General features: G+C 38.3%; 1 protein-coding gene across 1 annotated transcript in view; it reads left to right on the top strand.

Annotated features, from left to right (window-relative positions):
* Positions 1-7,006: 7,006 nt before the first annotated feature.
* The window catches only part of LOC311192727 (gamma-aminobutyric acid receptor subunit pi-like), a gene marked incomplete at both ends in the record, with an annotated part of 37,373 nt that continues 24,301 nt past the window's right edge, over positions 7,007-20,078 (top strand). The window contains 2 exons of the mRNA XM_084265285.1: positions 7,007-7,062; positions 12,049-12,152. Coding sequence (XP_084121411.1) covers positions 7,007-7,062; positions 12,049-12,152 — 160 coding nt within the window. The remainder of the gene's footprint in view (positions 7,063-12,048; positions 12,153-20,078) is intronic.

The raw sequence follows: 20,078 nt of genomic DNA, 5'->3' as shown, positions 1-20,078 counted from the left end.
TGTAAAACAACCTTAACTGCTTTGAAAAGTAGATTTTTCTCCTTCCTAGTCTTTCATCCTGTTGTTCAGCTCAAGATGGTTAGTTTGTAAATACCCTGGTTACAGGGCAGTAGTTCAGGAAGGCATTATGACCTCAGACTCAAACTGACAAGTAGTTGTTGGGTGACTAAGAGTCCCACGAAAAAGAATAGTTTCTCTGGAGGTTTTATAGGCATGCATGTGAACAGTCAAACCACGAAAAAAATCTATCATTCAATTTCCTAATTTGCATGGAAAACAAGGCATCACTGGGGTACAATCCCTTTTCTTCCCCTCTCCCCCTCAGACAAATAAACATTTGCAGTTGCAAACAAAATTAATTGCAAGCCACAGGGCTGATTCTCTGTCGTAAATCAGAGGCACATTACAAAATATTGAATGAGGAGAGAAGATGGAGATGATTAAGCCTAATCTGCTACTGCAGGGCTATTACTTTTCCCTCACAGCCTCGAGCGTGTGTTCAGTGACATACAGTGAGATGTCCCTCTTTCTCCCACGCCAGAGGCTGCAGGGAGATTAGTTGGGTCCCAGATAGCTTCTATGACATAAGAATGCTTGAGCAAACCTCAAAGACATCAGGGTCTATGTGGGAAGACTCCTTCAGGTTAAGAGCTAGAAAATTCTATCTGTTAGCTTTCATAAGGAAACAATAATTTAAGATGGCATCAGAAAGATGTGACTTCACTCGTCTTTTCAAATCAAGATGTTACTTTCTTAATCTGAACCAGCACATTCTGTCCAACTTTCAGGATTTTCAAGTACTCATATTAATCATATCTATTTTGATAGTGCCCAGACAAAACTGGCTCCCATTTTGCTACTGGCTATAGAAACAAGTTACCCTGGCCTGTATAACTAGTGAAGTATGGCATCAGTGCTGCAGTAGCACTGCATCTGCCTTCAACCCACACTTGTGGGTTCCTTTTAGAAACTCGGTGACCTAAAGTGCTCTCCCAGACAGCTGCCATGTCTGAGCTGGGAGATCACCCAAACCATCAGCATTAGCTGTGGGAAAGCTGTTTGTACCTTCCTGCAAAGTCAACACCTTTGTTAACGTGCTTTTGAGGTCTCATTCATTGTTTGCAGCCTCTGAAGGTTGCCTACCTTTGACTTCAAACACATTAATTCTTTAAACTGCACCAAAACCAAGCACCTCTCTGCTCCTTGCTGCTCTGGCAAAGTCACATGGGTGGGCTGCGACTTGTGACTGTCAAACACAGATTGGTGTGGCAGAAGGTGACCTCAACTGCCTGCGGGACTGGGTGTGGAAGGACCTTGCAGTGTTGACATACACCTTAAAAAGCCACTGCAGGTCTCAGATTTGAGGCCCCTGCGGTATGGTGCAAGAGGACTCAAACATTTGCAGATTTATGTCAATGTCTAGCTGCACAGATAGGAGATCTGCAATGTACAGAGCACAAGATTCAAGTAAAAAAGTCTGTACACACCTATAAACAAACATTAATAATCCCCCAAGCTTCTGATTAATTTGAGTAATTACAAATGGCACCATCAACAAAATACCACTGATGTGCTGGACTTTTGAGAGTCAGCTATCTCAAAGCATATTTAGGAACAAGGTGGACATAAGTTACTTAATCCAGTGCCTTTTTATTAGAAAATAGCCCATGTGGCACACTTTCTATAGATTTTTTCATTAGATATGAGCAAAGCCCATAATGAGTGCTATATTTAAGTAGAAACATAAGCACATTCATTAATTAAAACCTATTCTGTGTGTAATACTACATTGATTTCTGTACATTGTTGAAACCTTTCTGTTCAATGTTATACTAGTTGGAAGTACGACCCTTGTTCCATGAAGGAAACTCCTAGAATTGTATTACCATCCTAACCACCCAGCTGTTACACGGCATTCATTTTCCAGGAAAGCTCTGTAACATCAGCATCTCTGCCAGTTAACTTTTTCCCCAGCTAAACCAAGATACATACTAATCTATGTAAAATGCACAGAGTGAAAACATCAACAGATAAACATATAATCCTATTAGAGGTTATGCAAGTTACTCTAAGGCTCTGATGTTTATGAAATTGATGATGCAGAGAACTGAGAAACATAGACCTCCATCTAGAACCAATGTCTAACAGTCCGTATTCATATACTTAATACTGCAAAGCATTAGCAGCATGCTGCTGGTCTTTACTCCTTTTGTGGTTAGAAGTACTAACACTAAAAGAAATAACATACCAGTGGTCACCAAAAAGACCAGTGATAGAACCCAAGGGAACAACATGAAGCTGCGACAGGGCAGGTTTAGGTTGGATGTTAGGAAGAGGCTCTTTACTGAGAGGGTGGTCGGGCACTGGAATGGGCTCCCCAGGGAAGTGGTCACAGCACCAAGCTGGGCTGGGTTCAAGAAGCATCTGGATGAAGCACGCAGTCCCATGCTCTAACTTGGCTGTCCCTGTGTGGAGCCAGGAGTTAGACTCGATGATATTGAAACATATCACTGAGTTGTGGCTGCTACAGTGTGAAGTCTTGCCATGCTTATTCAATTTTTTTTTAAATAAATGAAATTTTTTTCATACAGACTTCTTCAGGATCACTTGCAAGACTCTCATGCAATGCCATATACATAAATGCATAAGTGAGAAGCTTCATTTACAGCTCATTTTGCTGTACCAGAGAAGCAGATTTTCATGTCTGGTGGGTCTTAAATTCACTCTATTTATTTAAAAAATATGACCTTCTGCTGTTGAACAATATCTTTGGCAAAAACATCTCAGAGCAGAAAACTTGAGAAAGACAGGAATAGCTTCCCAAGTGTTTCAGTGAGAGAGAGACATTTTCAGCTACTCTTTGTATTACCTACCACGTGACAGGTGTATTGATCAGAACACCAGGGCATAACTGGAATACATTATTTCCCTTTCAACCACTGCTATATCCATCAGTAGAAACTTCACATCCATCCAATTGCTAACAGCCCTGTCACCACAGACAGCCCCTGTACTGCCTGTCTCTGCAAAGAAAACACGACAAGACAGCTGCTTTCTGTGGACCAAGTATGTCTAACTTTGCTTACTTGCCCAAGGAGACTTTCCATGATTTATGTCCATGCTAGGCAAGATCAGATGTGCCTAAGGTTTAGAAATGAGCTTGCTGGTATGCCAAGAGCCAGCTTGTCAGCTATATAAGAGGGTGCCCCTTATAATAGGATGTAGACACAGGCATTGGTCCACTTCCATCAGTCAAATCCCTAGTTAGACCTGGAGTTTTGCTGCTGCTGGGTTTTATTTATTCTTTCTAATTTGCCTCAACCCCCCTCCCCCCCAACTTTCTACTTTTCACTCCAGCCACACCCCCCCCCCGAAGTATTAATTGATCTTAACATGAAAAATTATCTTAATGTGTGAGCTTTGCAGTTTCTTCTCTATCATCTGTGTCTTAAAAAGTATCATAAAAATAAGGCTATTATAGATGAGCACCCTGATTGACCATAGAATATACTGACTTGGAAGGGATCGAGAAAGATCATTGGCTCCATACAGGGCCAGCCAGCAGATATAATACACGTGGCTTTATCCCACAAAATGCTGTCAGTGACTACTGTCAATTGGTTGTATGCAGTTGACTCTTACAAGTGATAAGCAAAAAATTACTCCCTATTTCTTGGTTTACACCTGTTGCTTGTGCACAGCTGAAGGGAAATAAATATTTCCTATGCAATATGGAGATTGGAGGAGGAATGAAGGCTACCCAGAACAACTGGAGAAGCCAACAAAGGTAGCAATGTAGTGTCCGGTGCAAGTTTGCTAAAAGCAAGGCCAGGAGTGAAGAATGAATTGAAAAATACCTGGAGGTGACAGTGGCACTTTGGGACTGTATCCTGAAGGAGTTTTTCCTTTTTATCTCTCTGCTGGTCTACTTCTGAATCTTTTCTTGTGACTGGCTTCCATATATCCACTGCCTTTCTCCCACTTAGTCTTTAGTATTTTCACCTTTCCATCATTTTCCCTCAAGTTGTTTCATATTGATCTAATCACCAGGGGAACAATTAAAGAATATATGTACAAACTTACACTTACTGGCTATGCAGCAGTTGTAGCAGACAATGCAAGTAGGACAATGCAGAGCAGAGGATGTAGTTGTACTTTGGAACTCTGTCTGAATCCCTCCTGAATTTCTAGTTGCTTTTCAGTCAGGCACTTAAAGGTGCTGTCATTCAAAGGTTTGGATTCAATGGTAATTCATGTTATATTATCCATAAAACTACTGACTTTTTATTTTAAGATAATTCTGCACACAGATTTAGATGCCTGTAACAGCCATGGGAACTCAGGCATATGGCTACCACCATGTGACAAAGTGTCTTTATCTAATAACATTTAGTCTTGTGGATGAGATGCTTCAGTATAACAGGCATTTCATCCTTTGATTCATTCACAGAAAATTGGCTTCCAGTGAAATTTTAAGATATTGCTACTACCTCTGCCAGCTCTCTGCCTCATCCCATTTCAGTCTCAGATGTTTGTGAAACTTGCAAAATTCGCTTTTCCTCTCATGCTGAAAATAATAAATTCTGAATTCCTGGGGGAAATGCCAAAACATTATATACTATTTTAGAGTCCTAATCTGATCTGATTCAAAACAGAAAGTGATGCCCAGTCATATAGGAAAACAGGGCAGATATTTGTTACCTTTGCCTCAATTACTTAGTAGTATGTTTAGAACACGAGATGTGTCAAGGTATACACAATAATCTGAACAGCACATAGCCTGTCTGATAAAATTAAATGACTAGATATTCTACACAGAGAACATGTTGCATATATTTTTCTAGGCTCTGGGAAAGAAGAAAATATTCTAGGTCCTGCTGAACTAGTTTTAAATAGCAAGTTAACAAGGTGTACGTTTGCAAGAAGGAATCATGCTGTGAGCAGATAGCATTTGATAAGGAAATGGATGACAGAGGGAAAGTCCAGATGTGCAAACATGCCAAGAGGCAGGCTTTTTAATGGAACTAACCAGCTCAGTAAGCTCCATCAAAAAGCACAGAAAAATGTGTGTGCATGCAAGCGTGTATGCACATGAAGCAGTGATTTATACATCTAGCTTAATTATTATCTGTGAAATTGCTTAAGACTTCAGTAGCTACCTGGTTCTATTCCTTGGCTGACATGGGGAATCCCTTTGCAGTGATGGGCTGCCAGTTGACATGGCAATTAGATTTCTCATACAGAAATGAGAGATCTTCTCCTTCCTGTTATTTCCATGTTCTCTCTTCCTGAGCCTACAAAATTATCATGTAATGTAGAATGGATTTGACCTTTCATGTGTTAAAGACTACTTCTCTGCCCCATCCCCCCCTCAAATTGCTAAATTAGATGACAGTTAAGATCTGAAGGTAAAACAGTTGCTTTAGAAAGATTAGTAATCAAGTCATTCATTTTGATCTTCAGTACTGTGAAAACTAAAACCAAACCAGTACAGAAATATCCATAGGTTTCCTTAATCTCTTATAAAGGATCTTCAGACACATTAGGAGCTCATAGTAGCAATTCAAAAGCTAAATATAAAAGAAGCTTTCTGAAGTACTTAAAGTCAGTAAGAGGTTTTCTGGGAAACCAGAAAGATAATACTTATTTTTAGCGTATTTCCCTGTGAGATAAAGATAGCAAATGGAGAAAGTATCCATCCAAACCCAAAATGAAATACGCAAACGAGATCCCACGATATGCACCAGGAGTGTTACAGAATCAGCATTTAGAGAGCAATGTTCTGACAACACCATCTGCTCATTTGTGCTGTATCTTCCTATAACAGGCTCTCTTAATGTCTCATGCATGATTTTCTGTGAAAGTCAGTAGGAGTGCATGATTTATTTTGACATTAATATTTACCAGGCTGGTGTATGCTTAAAGTATCCAAGATGCTGAGAATTTTTACTTGTTCAAAGAGCCATTGAAAGAGCTTTAATTTTTCTTTGGAGACATTAGCAACTTATTTTGTCACTTCACCACTGTTACATACAAGTCAAATACCACTCACACTGCATTAATTTAGGTAAATACCACTAGTGCTGTTCTTACTAGAACTGTAGACAAAGAAAAATTTTGGGGTAAAAGTTTGCTAGCATTGTGCATTGTGCATTGCTCACTAAAGCCTCAAGTTGTGAAGCTTCAAATTCTTTACTGTTTTTAATTTATTGTGAAATTGAAGTGCAAGGGACTCCTGAGAAATTAATTCTGGATATTGAAAATAGTATTGCTTAAGCATCTTTTCCTACATCCTGGAACAGATTTCATTTAACAGTTGTCTTGCAGATCCTGGGTAGGTGACATTCCTGTCATGTAGGGCTTTTTTTTTTTTTTTTTAATATTTCAAGCAAGTCTTACAAATAACATTTCAGTGCTTGGATGAAATACAGCAAAAGTTTGCACAGTCTGTGAGTTTCAGATCTGTTGCATGGCTGCATTAAACTATCGATTGATACTCTTTTCATCCAGAAATGGAATACAGAGCTGACAGATTACTTAAAATAACCACTATAGATGTGAATCATTCTGACAAAAGCAAAGCAAGAAATCCCTTTCAGAAGAAAACATCTTGCCTCAGCCAAACATTTTGATGAAGGCAGATGGTTATGGTTATTTATATGCAAAGGATCTTTTTTAATAGCTACAAGTAGAAATATATAATTTTAATTTTCTTCACTAACAAAAAGCTTAAAGGTATGTACCATAGGTATGCTTTTACCCGTGTACCAGAGATGTTGGTCTTTAACAGCTCTGTGTTCTAAGGTGCTTTAAAGTTGTTTTTTTTTTAAATTTTAAATTGTTTGTAGATATTTACTAATCACTCATAGCAGCAGCTATTCAGAATCTAATGTCCTTAGTGTTGCAAACCTGAAATTGTGTATTTCAAATGCAAATGTGTCATAAAGCATTACCTCTGCACTTTTTCTTTTAGGAACTACACGAACTTTGGAAGCCACACCTCACAATGTGCAGTCTTAAATGCTGCAATCTCAGAGTCCTTTTTCTATTGATGCTATGTAGGTAAGAAATATTTGCAAAAAATATTATTTCTTCAATGTATAATATCAGCCGGTTTATAATAAATTTATTTATAATTAGAAATATATCTGAGCAGATAACAAAGCCAGATCTACATTACAGTTGAATATTCCCTGTAACAAGGATTAAGCAACCTGCATATTAATCGCAGAAATAGATTAATATCAACTCCTTGGCAAATCTTTTCAGCCTCCTTGATTGCATTACAGATTTTTCACCGAGAAAACTGATGGGTACAAAAAAAGAAAGGAATTTAACTTAAGCAAATGGTCCTTCAAATAAAGGATTACTCTAGAGTATGTTAATATCATATCAGATCCTTAGCAAATTTAGAGAGGGCACATAGTTCTTGCCTGGAGGATAGTACCTTGTCCAAGGACAGAATCACAGTCAATCTAGATGAGCTTGAGGCAGTCAAGTCATCATTGTGTATTTCTTACTAGAGGAGAATGTCTTAAAAAAAATTACCTGGTTAAACCATTGCCATCTTATTCTCTGTTGATGAAATCCTGAAACCTTTAAGAAAGCTAAGTTGTCTTAACCTGGAAGGTAAAACCGATCCCTTATGGGTACAAGTAACCCTGCTCACAGTGCAGTTGCCATGACAAAAACTTTAAGGTAGAAATGGAAAACTTAAAATATATTCTTTTCTTACTTATAAATAATTCTAATAAGAAGATGAAAGCATAGACAGGCTAAGCATTGTCACTACCACCTTTAACTGAAGTATTTCAAGACTGTTAGCCAATTCTCCATGCAGAATTGCCTAACCTATTTGGTCTCCCAGTAAACCCCTCAAGATAAAGTTCTGCCAGAGCTTTAGTTCAAGTGGGTCTGCAAACACACGATTAGGTAAAGCCTCCGCTTGGTTGTGAGGGCAAGTGGAACAGTTGCCTGAAAGGGAATTGAATCATCCATCTCCCCCACTTTATTCAGTGCTTGAAAAGACATTTTTGTCCAGAACATACACTTGCTCTAATTCCATCTTGTTTCCTTTTCAGCTGTGACTTGCCACACTCTATAATCACTAGATGATTCATGACTTTGCAGTAACAAAACACTGCAGAGAGACCAACACAATTTCGGAAGTATCTAAGTAACAAGGAGGCAAAATTCCCTGAGAAGTTCAGCGTGCAGCATGTATTTGCCTTCATTATTATCACGTAGACTTTGTGAATCCTCTTACAGCTTCGCATAGCTATGACTATCCAGAAGCATGGACCATTAATTCCTGTGCAGTATCCGTGGGAGGTCTGTGCACGCATCACAGCACCCGTTTAGCTTGGGCAGAAGCACACAGGATCAGGCTGATCTGGTCATGTCATGCCCAAATCCAATCACAGGCTGAGAAGCAGCTCTACCCCTTGCCTAGCTCACAGCCAAGATGGTGTACACTAATCCCTTTTTCCAGTGCACAAATTAGGAAGGCTTGGTGAAAGAGCTGTTGAAACCAAAAAGCTATCCTCTTTGGCACTGCAACAGGGATCTTTGAGCAAGCATCCAAGGGCTAATGTGTGTGGAAGCAAGGGCCAGGATTGTCCCCCAAGTGATCCCTTAGATACTCCACTTTAGAGATGGCCACAGCCTCACCTTCCCCATCATATACAAAGAACATGATCTGTCACAACACACATGCTAACAGAATCACACCAGGATGTGATTCTGTTCTCCCTTCCTGAATGGCATTTCTCAACTTTCAGCACTTGACATCCAATTGCATTACAAGCACATCATAGGTATATACACTAAAAATCGATGTCCAGGAGGTTTTCTGAATAGCCACTTTCCCCCAAATATTTTTATTAAGAAGTAGAAATTTAAAAAGAAGGCAAATTTATCAGATTAATCAAAATAAATTACACTTCAAACTATTATCAGCAATCAGTTCAAGTAAACATATACTATTTGATCCTAAGAAGGGCTCCCATTAATTTCGGGAAGGGTGATTTCAGATTAAAGGGTTTACAGGGTCAGGTCCAGAAAATGCCATGGAACTTTTTGCATGTGTGTGAGTTTAATAACACTTACATTAGATAAGTATTTGTTCCTGTATCTGGAAAGGGCTAACATAATGTTACTGTCTTAAGCTCACCAACTAACCATAAAGCACTGGCTATTTGGAAGCAGACAATTAATCAGTGATGTAGATGATTCTGCTGCAGTTTATGTACAAAGCCATATAAAAACCTGTATCCTTGAGCAAGTCAGGTATGAAACAAGAAGTAGCACCTTTGTTTGCATCTGTAAGCCCTTCGCCTGTCAGTGGATTGCCTGAAAAAAGCTTTTTTTCCCTAAATTTTCCTGAGGGGTATGTTTCAAAGGCTTGCTCAGACTGTGTTTGGCATTTTGTTTCTCCCTTTTCTCAGTTCTAAGGTGTTTCTGCCTCTTTCATGATACATAACTTCTGACAAAATATAGCCACAAAATATATTCCTGTACCTGTGTCTAGGCTGTGCTTGTGTTTTAAGCAGTGATATATTCTACAGTTTAGGGCAGATGTTCCCTTTTCGCCCCTCCAGTTACCCACTTCTGTTAAGTCACTAACTTGAAAGTATCATAAATAACAGCTCTACCTCCCAAGTTTAGCCTAGCCTATAAAATAGCAAGTTTGAACCACAAAAATAACTAAGGAAATTAAATAAATGTATTTCAGCTTTTATAAAAGCAAGCATGGGTCACTGACCTTGAGGAGTTTAAAGCACGTATTATACATTGACAGCCCAGAATAAATAGATATCCCTGGCTGTCAAATAAATTTAGTTTTCTTCTGTAAAAGCTTGTTCTTCTCTCAAGTTCTGGAACAGGTGTTTCAATATAATTACATACTTAGATACATGCCGATATATTTCAAATACATTAAGAAAATGGAGGAACTAAAACATGCAATTAGTTAATATAACAACTGGAATACCTGGTAAAAGAGAAACTTAGGTGCACTGATAGGAAGATGGACATCCAGAAGATGAATAAGTCTCAGCTTTTACTTTTAGCCTTCGTGATCCCTGCAAAAAGGCTATACAACTGAATACAGGAATGTATGCAGCTGTGAGCTCACTCTTAATGATGAATGGGGCATATGAGGGCACTTTAAAGAAAACAAGGCATCCTCCCTAAAAGTGTAGATAAGCAAAACCACTTAAGGCATGTCACATCTGTCCATTTCTTGCCTTTCAACACTGACAACCTGCTCGTGACTATCCCCAAAGTTACCAGGGTGGTAACACTGCACACTCACGAGGCAGCAGGTTCTTCTCATATAATGGCTCACTATGATAAGACTTCTCTAAGACTGTATGACAAAATAGCACACATGGTACAACAACAGCTTTCCCATGCCAGCAAGCTTTCTTAGCCATAAAACTAAAGAACAAAGATATGAGGCCCTACATCATGTAGCAATGAGGGAAAATGAGGAACTTCCTCAAAGGGTACCAGCCTACCAACATCCCTTAGCCCTTCCCTTCAGAGCTGCTCTCAATCCATTCTCAGCCCAGCCTGTGTTTGTGTTTGGATTGATTGTCCTGACCCGTGTGCAGGAACCTGGCAAATTATTGCACCAAGCAGCCAGTACCATTGGTGTTTTACTTTCTGAAGAACACGGCCTGAATCTCTGATGGTTGAGCACACCCTGCTCACACTCTTGGGGTGAGCATTGTAGGGGTTAGGCAGAAATTAAGAGCAAAGCTATGGTATCTTTTGTGATGTGACTGCTGCTGACAGTGAACAACCCTTAATGGCTCCAGGTGCCCCTCCCACAGCTGCCAACCATTATCCTGGTAATAGGGGACTGGGTGGGGAGAAAATATATAAAAATGAGCCCTGATGGACACTAAGTAAGCAATAGCATTTCAGGTATGTAGCTTCTATAGAGCCTTCACTCAGCCTGTTGGTGAGGCTCCTGTGTGGAACTCTGTAAGGGCCCTAGGGCAAAACTAGGGTTTGTAATGACTTATTTTTATTTGGCTTTTGTGACTCTTATTTGTAGCTGTTTCCGAACAAAAGAGTGGCTTGCATTTGCATTATGCTTCACTGATTTTTGCCTAACAGGGTTATTTCTGTAACCTGTTTAAAAATTATGTTGTAAAAGCAGGATTTTAAAAGTGTTTTTGTTCACTAATCTCTGAGGCTGGTTTCTGTCTCTCTCCAGGAGCTAAATTAAATGTATTTCATTATGTGAAAAGAAGCTTAATTTGAAATGCTGAAATAAACAATCAACACCCATCCTGCATTCCTACATTATAACAGAGGTGTCCTATTTACAGAGAAGGTATTAGGGAATGCTGAACTGCTTTCTCAGAGTGTTAAGAAACTATAGAATTTAAAAAAAGGATAAACTTTAATGTATAAAAGTGCTGCCTTTTAATTGTCATGCTAGTAAGAGACTACTGCAAATTATAAAATCTAATATCTCCTAGAACATTATTTTTGTACATTGGTATGAAATGCAGACATGCAAATGCTTCATGATATGTTTTCTGATGGGCAGTGATTGTCAGTAACCTTGAAACTAATACAATGTTTTATAGAATTATTGAGTAGTTTGGGTAAGAAAAGATCTTTAAGATCATCAAGTCAAAATGTTAACCGAGCATTGCTAAGTCCCCCATTAAGCTGTGTTCTTAAGCATCACATCTACATGTACTTCAAATACCTCCAGGGATGATGAGTCAAGCAGCTCCCTGGGCAGCTTGTTCCCATGCTTGAGAACCCTTTTGGTGAAGAAATTTTTCCTAATATCCTGTCTAAGCCTCTCCAGCACAACTTGAGGCTGTTTCCTCTTGTCCTATGGCATGTTACTTAGTAGAAAAGGCTGACACCCACCTGGCTACAATCTGCTTTTAGGGACCTGAAGAGAGTGGTAAGGTCTCCCCTTGGCTGCTTCTTTTCCAGGCAGAACAATTTTCTTGGAATGTCATTTCTGCTGTGATTGATGATGTTCTTCTAAAACCCTTTTAAAACTTCTTTTAGGTTAATGCAAACTCCTGAAGCTGATGGAAAAGGTGAAATTCTACCTCCAACTATACAAAAAATAATAAAAGGATACAACAAATATCTCCGTCCATTTTTTGATAGTAAGTAGAAAAGCTGTTTTAATAAGTTTGAGCTGTAACATAATGTAGTGTCTGAAGCTCAGCAATGAGAGCAAATGTATTTTTTGCCATGCTCTTTTGTGCAGTGTTTAACAGTAATTGATCTGATTATACATGATGTACTAGGATATAATGAGATATAGCATAATAGCTTTTGTGGCCCAAGGTAGAATTTGTGTTGCAGGTATTCACAAGAAAAACTTCCAGGCTCTGTTAGAAACTTGACTATTGATGTTCATGTGTCCACAGTGAAATAAGCTGTAATACTTGTCCTATTGAAAAAAACATAATTTCCCTTGTTTTCCACAATAATAACTAATTTTTTTATTAAAGATAAGGAAGCTTTATATATCAAATTGTTCACAAAAGCATAGGCAAATCTTGTTACTACACAAAGTACTGTGTGCATCTACCATAAGATTGCAAGAGAGTTGCAATGAATAACTACTTCTGGCCTCGGGACTTAAAGGTCACTGAACTGGTTCACTGCAGAACTGTGAGAGTAAAACAAGTTGAAAGTATCAGTTCCCTGCATCAGAAGGACATGGTCTCTAGGTTGGAAGACTCACGTAATCTGCTGAAGCGATAGTCATTTTGCCATCCTGTGGTGCAGTCAATGTTGGGCACCTGGAATCTCAATGACCAACATCTTTCTAACTTGAATCAGGCTACTGCATGTATCAAAAATACTGAAGGGTTATAAGGCAGGGTGACAATCCCTGCCTGGGGTAACAGAAGAATTCTGTAAAAGAAAATATGCTGCATGTTGAAGTGATGTTCAACACCACATATCTGTTAGGAAATAAACTTACAGGGTGAGTCCCAGGCAATAGTTCTTAAGTTACATATTCAGAAATGATAGAGGTTTCAGATGATCCTTTTATCCTGCTTAAAAATGATTGAGTAAACAGTTTTTCAGACCATACTATTACCTCTGGCCATCCAAATACCCAGTGAGACTACCAGACTACTCAATAAGGGCATGCCATATCATGTGCAAATTTTCAGCTCATATCATAAATATATTAAGATCAATCTGGATTTTAGGTTTAGAAGAACGGGAAAACTATTTCATCTGGTTTATTTCAGCTGTCTCAGATGCTGATACAATTTCTGTAAAGAACATGGCCTAAGATTTTCAACAAAATAAAAATAATGCTAATAAACAAATGAACCCCTTCTCATTGGAGATGATGCATAATGGAAGACAACTGTATATTCAGTGGCCATTTAATGTATTTCATCCATTACTTCATGGTGGTACTAGCGATATGTTGGATATGCTTTGGCAGACAACAAGCAGGATTTAATTACAAAATCCTATGATAGTAATCAAGACCAACAGTGAAACACTTGAATTACAAATCGCCCTTTCCTAATGTGAGCCAGACTTTCTTCTCGGCTGTTATAGTGCAGCAAGGCTATAGCTCTTTTTCTGCCTGGGAGTTTTGTTCAGAGGGATGCTAAGGACTTTTGATGGTTGCCTGAAAATCTCAGAGGAGTTCAAGCCTATGTAAGTCTAAGTCATATGCAAAACTGGTCTAGCACTTCAAGACAGTGTCAGTATCACTGCATATGCTTGCTGCAGCTCAGGAAAACACTGTCTCAGAAACTTTTGATGGATCTATATTAGCCCTAGTGCTGAAGGAATGGAATGAGAAACTGAAAAACTACATTTTATTAATGCCACTTCTAAATGCAGGGAGGGTGGTTTTGTGAAAAATTATTTTTTCAAGGAATAATTTTAGGTGAGGGTCATCCAGGAAGTGTTCATTCCAATTTTTGGAACTGTCTTTTTGCAAGATCAGTTGCTGGGATCATTTTCTATGTGATGTGTGAATGCTTGGGGTGGCACCTGCCCAGCTCTGACCCCTATCTGTTACCAGCAAGGTGGGCTGCAGGTCAGATGAGATTCAGCTCTGGGAGAAGCTATTGCTCTTTTCAGAAGCAGCAGTAAACCACCTAAATGCTCATCTTAACAAATCAATAATTATACTGATCTGTGTGACGACAGCTACCCTGCCTTTGTTCCACGTCATATTTTCCTTATTTTTATGGATATTTTCTGCCTACAGCTGGTACACTTTGTATCTGTTCTTCATGAGAGATTTCAGCATAACTCATTTAGGATTATGCCTGTGGTTACAGCACACCTGCTGAAGAGTTGATGAAGTCAGAATATCAATTTAGTAATTTATATATCTTCTGTGACACTTTTAACCCTCTTTATCCCCCCAAATCCTTAATTTCTTTAGTATGATATTTGCATGTTATTAGTAAGAGACTGACCAATCAAGAAAGGATTCTAAGATCAAAGTGCTGGTTAGATTTGAGGAGGCTAATGAGCAAATGCATGGCAAAAGCATGACCCAGGTTATTCTGGTATAATGAAGATTATCAGGTACTGTAAAAGCCTACACAGTTCTCGTTGTGTCAACCTAACAGTGCTGATTTACTGAGGGGGAAACTTTTATTTCTAGAAATGTGAACAGAAAAGGATGTATATACATATGAACCATGAGATCTGTTTGCCAACTGCAGTGCATGAAAGGATTTGTGTAAAATAGGAATCTAGTATGTGTATGTTGGTACACAGAGATACCAAAATAATATCCTAAAGTCAGCCTTTTTAAGATACTTGGCTCACTTAGTTTTTTGGCCAAGATTCCTTTGCTTTTGAATGTGTGCTATTTTCTGTGTGGTCAGTTAGATATGAACTTATAAATATGCATTGTTGCCATCTGCAGTGCTTTGAACTTAATGCTAGCAACTCATAACGGAACACCGAAATGTGATTTTTATCAAGTGTGGGCCAGAGGTTGGCTTGAATTCTAGAATAACGTAATTCAAAGTAATTTCAAAGTTATTTGTCCTTGAAATTTTTCTTCAGGCAGGAAATGGGGATTTTTTATTTTTTTTTTGCTGCCAAGATACAATCATGCTCTTACAAAATCAGTGACACTTGAACTCCTTGCTATTTAGCAAAATGGTTTTTTAGTTTTTTGATCACATAATGAAGGTTTCTTTTTCTTAAAGCTGGGAAAAAACAAAATATTTATTTGTCAAGGAAAAATTGTGGTAGTTTGTCAGCTCTTAGTTTAATAAGCCCTCCATTTGTGTATTCCTAAGCATGTGGTCCTCGTGCTGGGACTGGTAGATGACTGGAAAGTACCTAAGTGGATACAATTCAGCTAGTGTTATTAATGAGGGGATTAAAAAGATAGTTTTCATTTGAATGCAATGACTGTATAACAACATAAAAAATATCTTCTCTCTTTGCATGGATTGGAACTAATAGATTTATAGATTTTTAAGCCTGGATTGATCTCACCTTACTCTAGTAATCTCTCGCATGGGTTGCCCATCCAGACCCTTGTTACCCAAACACAGGCATTCATGCCCAGTACAGACTGTTATTCCCATCTTTAGGCATCTAAACCAAGTGCCTAAAGTTAGGTTAGTTTAAGCCAGTCAAAACTAGTCTTACTATGTCAAAGTCTTCGGACAAGTAAAGCTGACTGTGTTTTTATATTTGTCCATGGTGGGTGGCATATGCCACTTAAATTATGGGGGTACTTTTATGCAGTATTTAGTGCAGAGGAATCTCATCTGGATTCAGAGCTACTTGGCTCTGCCCTCATCTGAATGTTACTGTTAAGAATGTTTTCTTTCCTTAACTAATAGCATTTTAATGACCCTCTTTGAACTGGTTCATCAAGCCAGTCTTAATAAACTGAACAGATAGTCCCAGGAAGTTCCTTAAGCAAATTAAAAAAAGTACCTAATCTGGAGTGATATTAGTCATTCTTTGGACTGGAATACTCCTGTACTACTGTCAGTATATAATACCCCTTAACGTAATAATATCCATCCTAGACTTTTAAATAGATGTGAAAGTCTTCTATAGAAAAGCTGACATAAGGGACTTAAAACGCACAGTTATTTCCCTTAAATGTGCTACATGACCCCAACACTTTATCTTAGCAGTACAAGCTGATTTCAACATTAGGTTTTCTGCTGAAACCGTGTAGACTGATTTTATAACTTTAGCTGCTGTGCCAAACTTCTCTGAATTAATGAGCAATTCCTGCTGACTTCACTGAGCCTTGGATGAGGTTCATGGAGTTGTTAAGGGATGCATAAAATCTTGTAAATAATTTTATACAAATAGATTTTGTTCTCTGATTGAATGTGATAACTTAAGTGTTCTAATTAATGAGAGAGAGACTAGGAAAAGGTCACAGCTAAGTATATTTGAATATGGAAGCTGCTTTCAAGTGGTAGAGAGAAGTGTAAAGTTTAAATCAGCTATTCTAAACCACATTTAGAAGTTTATTTTCCTTAACTTTAGCGAGTAAAGGGGTATTATGGTTTAAATTCAAGAAAATGAATTAAATCTTATACTACAACCTTCTGTGTAAGACCAGACATCGTATTTTTTTTCCCCCAAAATGTTTAAGTTCTAGTAGTTTAATTATATAAAGACATTTTAGTCCTTGGAAGCTCACAGTTTACCCCCAAAACAGCAGGAGGTATCAGAATGCTAGCCATTTCTAAGACCCTTTAATTTAGTGAGACAAGCTCATACAGTATATGAGCAAGTCTTTAAATGGTAATTGTTTGCTATTTCTGTGTACAAGTTAGCCAGTGTCTAGTCATCCAAAGGTAAAAAGCCCAGAATATGTATGGCCGGTTGTATATTAGAAAAAATAAAATAAATCCCTGCTCAATCACCAAAATTGTGATTTAATTAATCAATTGCTTGGTGTAAAACAGTAAACTTCATATAAATGGTAACGTAGCTTTTCCTTCCTTTCCCATGGAAATAAGAGACCCTATGAGACTCTTTGCCACTACACAGAACAGAGTGCTTGTTTTTTTTTTCTTTTTTTTTTTTTACTTTGACCCCCAAGTACTGAGTTCTAGAGACTGTAAATGGTAAACAGTGACTAAATTCAGTTAGAAAAAAAATCAATTTATTTGGAGTTTCATGTTGCCTGTAGCTTCTGTAAACTGGGATTTTCCATTGCTTTCTCAGAGAATCTGTACAACTTATTACTTGATGCTTTGTCTGTGCATTTACTGATATTGGGCAGTTCACATCTCCATCTTCTCTTTGCAGAGCTGAGTGAACGCGGTTCCTTGATTTTCATGTTACAAGATTTGATATTAAGCTTCCAGAATTTTTGTCTTTTGGAATATTTCTCTGTAAATTCAACTCTGACACATTTTTTTCTAAAATGTGGGGAAAAATATATCTTGTCACAGTAATCTCATAACAGTCTTGCCAATACAGTCTAGATGGCAAGATAACTTAATTCTGTGTATTGCTCCTCATTGCTGTAGTGCTTCTGCCAAAACATAATATGGAAAGATCATGTTGAAATGATTATCTCTGACAACCTCTAAATCCTTCTCAAAGGCACTGCTTGCCAAGATAGTTTCCTATCCTTTACATACTGCCTGCATTATTTGTCTCCACATTAATTGCTTGCATTTGGCTGTATTAAAATATGGGTTTTTTGACAAATGATTTAACAAGCTGTTATTACCATCCGCTCCAATTTTTGTCTTGTCCACAAGCTGTACTAGCAAACCTACATCCCTGTCTAAAGATCATTGATGCGAACAAATAGGATTGAAGCTGATTCCTGCTAGAAATGAGTCTGTCTTCTGATGTTTTCGTATCAACAATTACAGCTGAGGTCTGTCAGAAGGCCTGTCTTAATCTGCCCGCTCTCTTCATGTAACATGTATTTGTCAAGAAAGCTGTCTTGTGGTGGGAAGTTAAATGCACTGAAAAAATCCAAACATAATGCATCGCCATCTAAAAGACCCTTAACACTCTAAATGAAAGCAAAGCTGGCAATCAGGCAGACAAACGCGTGAAGCTATAATAAATTATTCTAGTGATACTTTTCCTTCGAGTTTTCTGTTAGAGTTGCATGTTATTTTATCCAGTGTTGCGGCAAGGATGAGGTGTTCCTTCAAAAAGTCATCCCTTCTGAAAGTTGTTTTAAATTTTCTTGAACTAAATGAAAGAGCTGGTAGTAACAGATCAGCACTGGCAGCTCATGACAGTGCCAGGTGATTTAAGTAGCGGGTCTTACAAATACGTGTGTGGCACAGTGGTGCTTTACTTTGTTGGTTCAAAGTCTCATGGACTGTGATCATTGCAGTGATCCTGACTTAAGTTTTAGGCTGCTATCTGCCACTCTTCTGGCTGCTTTCCCCTATGGGATTACTCTGAATATCTGGGAAGTGCATAAAGTAACAGTCTTTGTGCATAAATTCCAGTCAAAGTTAAAACGTATGTTAATTAGTAGTGTGCCCATTACTGTAACAAGATACAGCCTTGGCATTTCTCTGCCATGTTTTGAAGATTTCCTTCATGACTCCAGGACAGACTGACTTTAGCTTTCTTCTGAAGATCAGTACGCTTCTTGCGAAATCATCACTATACATACAATTCCTGCCAAACATATGGAACAGACATCCACGTCTGATCTCCTGCCCTGTTTTTGACACTGAGCAGGAGACCTTTCAGAGGAAGTTCAGGGGAAACCCTGGTGGATAATTATGGGAAGGCTAATTCTGTTATTAATACTTTGTGTATTTAGTAAAGCACCATAAATTGTGGTTAGTTTCATATGCAAAAATATAAATTAACCTTTAACTATTAATATTGTTCTGATTTAATTAACTGTTAAAGCTATTCTCAGCAGATTGTGTTGTGTTAACAAATGCCCCTTCCATAATCTTTTGGCTGCACAATTCCTCCCTGGCTTGTTGCTGCATCTGAGGGGATGTAATTTTCTGTGGAGTCTTCACAAGTGCTTGGCTCAACATGCTGGCTGCACAGCACAAGCGCTTTGGTTGTGAAGGCTGTCCAGGCTAGCAAAGCCAGGATGGTTTTGTCCCGACTACACCACTACATTTTAGAACTTGAACTGCATGGTAGGTCTGTGCTAGGACAATCAGTTTGGGCTTGAAGTACCTCTTAATCGAAGCCAGAGGTCTTTTGGTGGTTGGGAGTCACCCAATGCTATTGTTGTGTTCCTCAATGTTTTGAAAAATACTGCAACAGGAATGAAAGATGTACAAAGTTCTGTTTCTGTGATTCCACAAAAATGAAACCTAATTTAATTTCCATAACTTTTCTGGAAAGTCAGGTTTTTCCTCTGTTATATAACAATAACACTGATGATACTGAACTGCTGCTAATGAATGCTTCTCCTAATCTGTGTTACCTTAAGGATCAAGTGTTGTTCCTACCAGTGAAATAGGATATAGTAGGAAAGAGTCTGATTATTCCCAGCTACGATTACCACATAGTCAGTTGAACACTGCATTGTCAACTCCATGCTCATCGTTAAGCATATGCCTTGCGTGGTGAGGTTACCCCCAAATTGCTGAGTGACAATTGGCAATAATACACTCTGGAAACATTTGAGAGCCTGTAGGGAGATTAAAAAAAAAAAAAAATCAGAAAAAGTGTTATCAACCATGCTTATTTTTAAATTTAATGATTTCTGAGGATCTAACTCCTGTCCTAGGGCTGGCAATATTGCACCTGGAAGAATGATATAGTACAATGGTAAGCATAAGTATCAATTAACTTTTGCTGTTGTACCCTAGAAAGCTGGGCTGAGTTTTCTAGAGGGTCTAGTTTTTAACCCAGGAGAAACAAATCATAGATTTGTTCTTACAATATCAAAACCTTAAAAGAATGGAAAGAATCAAGCTAGAAATGGTCTGAGAACTTCAGTCAAATAACTTTGGAGGTTAATTTTGGAACAAAGTAATCTTCCAACAGATGAACACTTCTTCTAATCTCTACATAAAATTTATAGTATGTAATAAACATGTAAGTTACCATCAGGGGATGCTGTAAGCTTCCAGCCCTGC

This window comes from Gallinula chloropus (assembly GCF_964237585.1).
Source record: "Gallinula chloropus genome assembly, chromosome: 5".
In the NCBI taxonomy this organism is placed as follows: domain Eukaryota; kingdom Metazoa; phylum Chordata; class Aves; order Gruiformes; family Rallidae; genus Gallinula; species Gallinula chloropus.
Note: the sequence above shows the minus strand (reverse complement) of the source record. Positions and strands in the feature narration are given on the sequence as shown.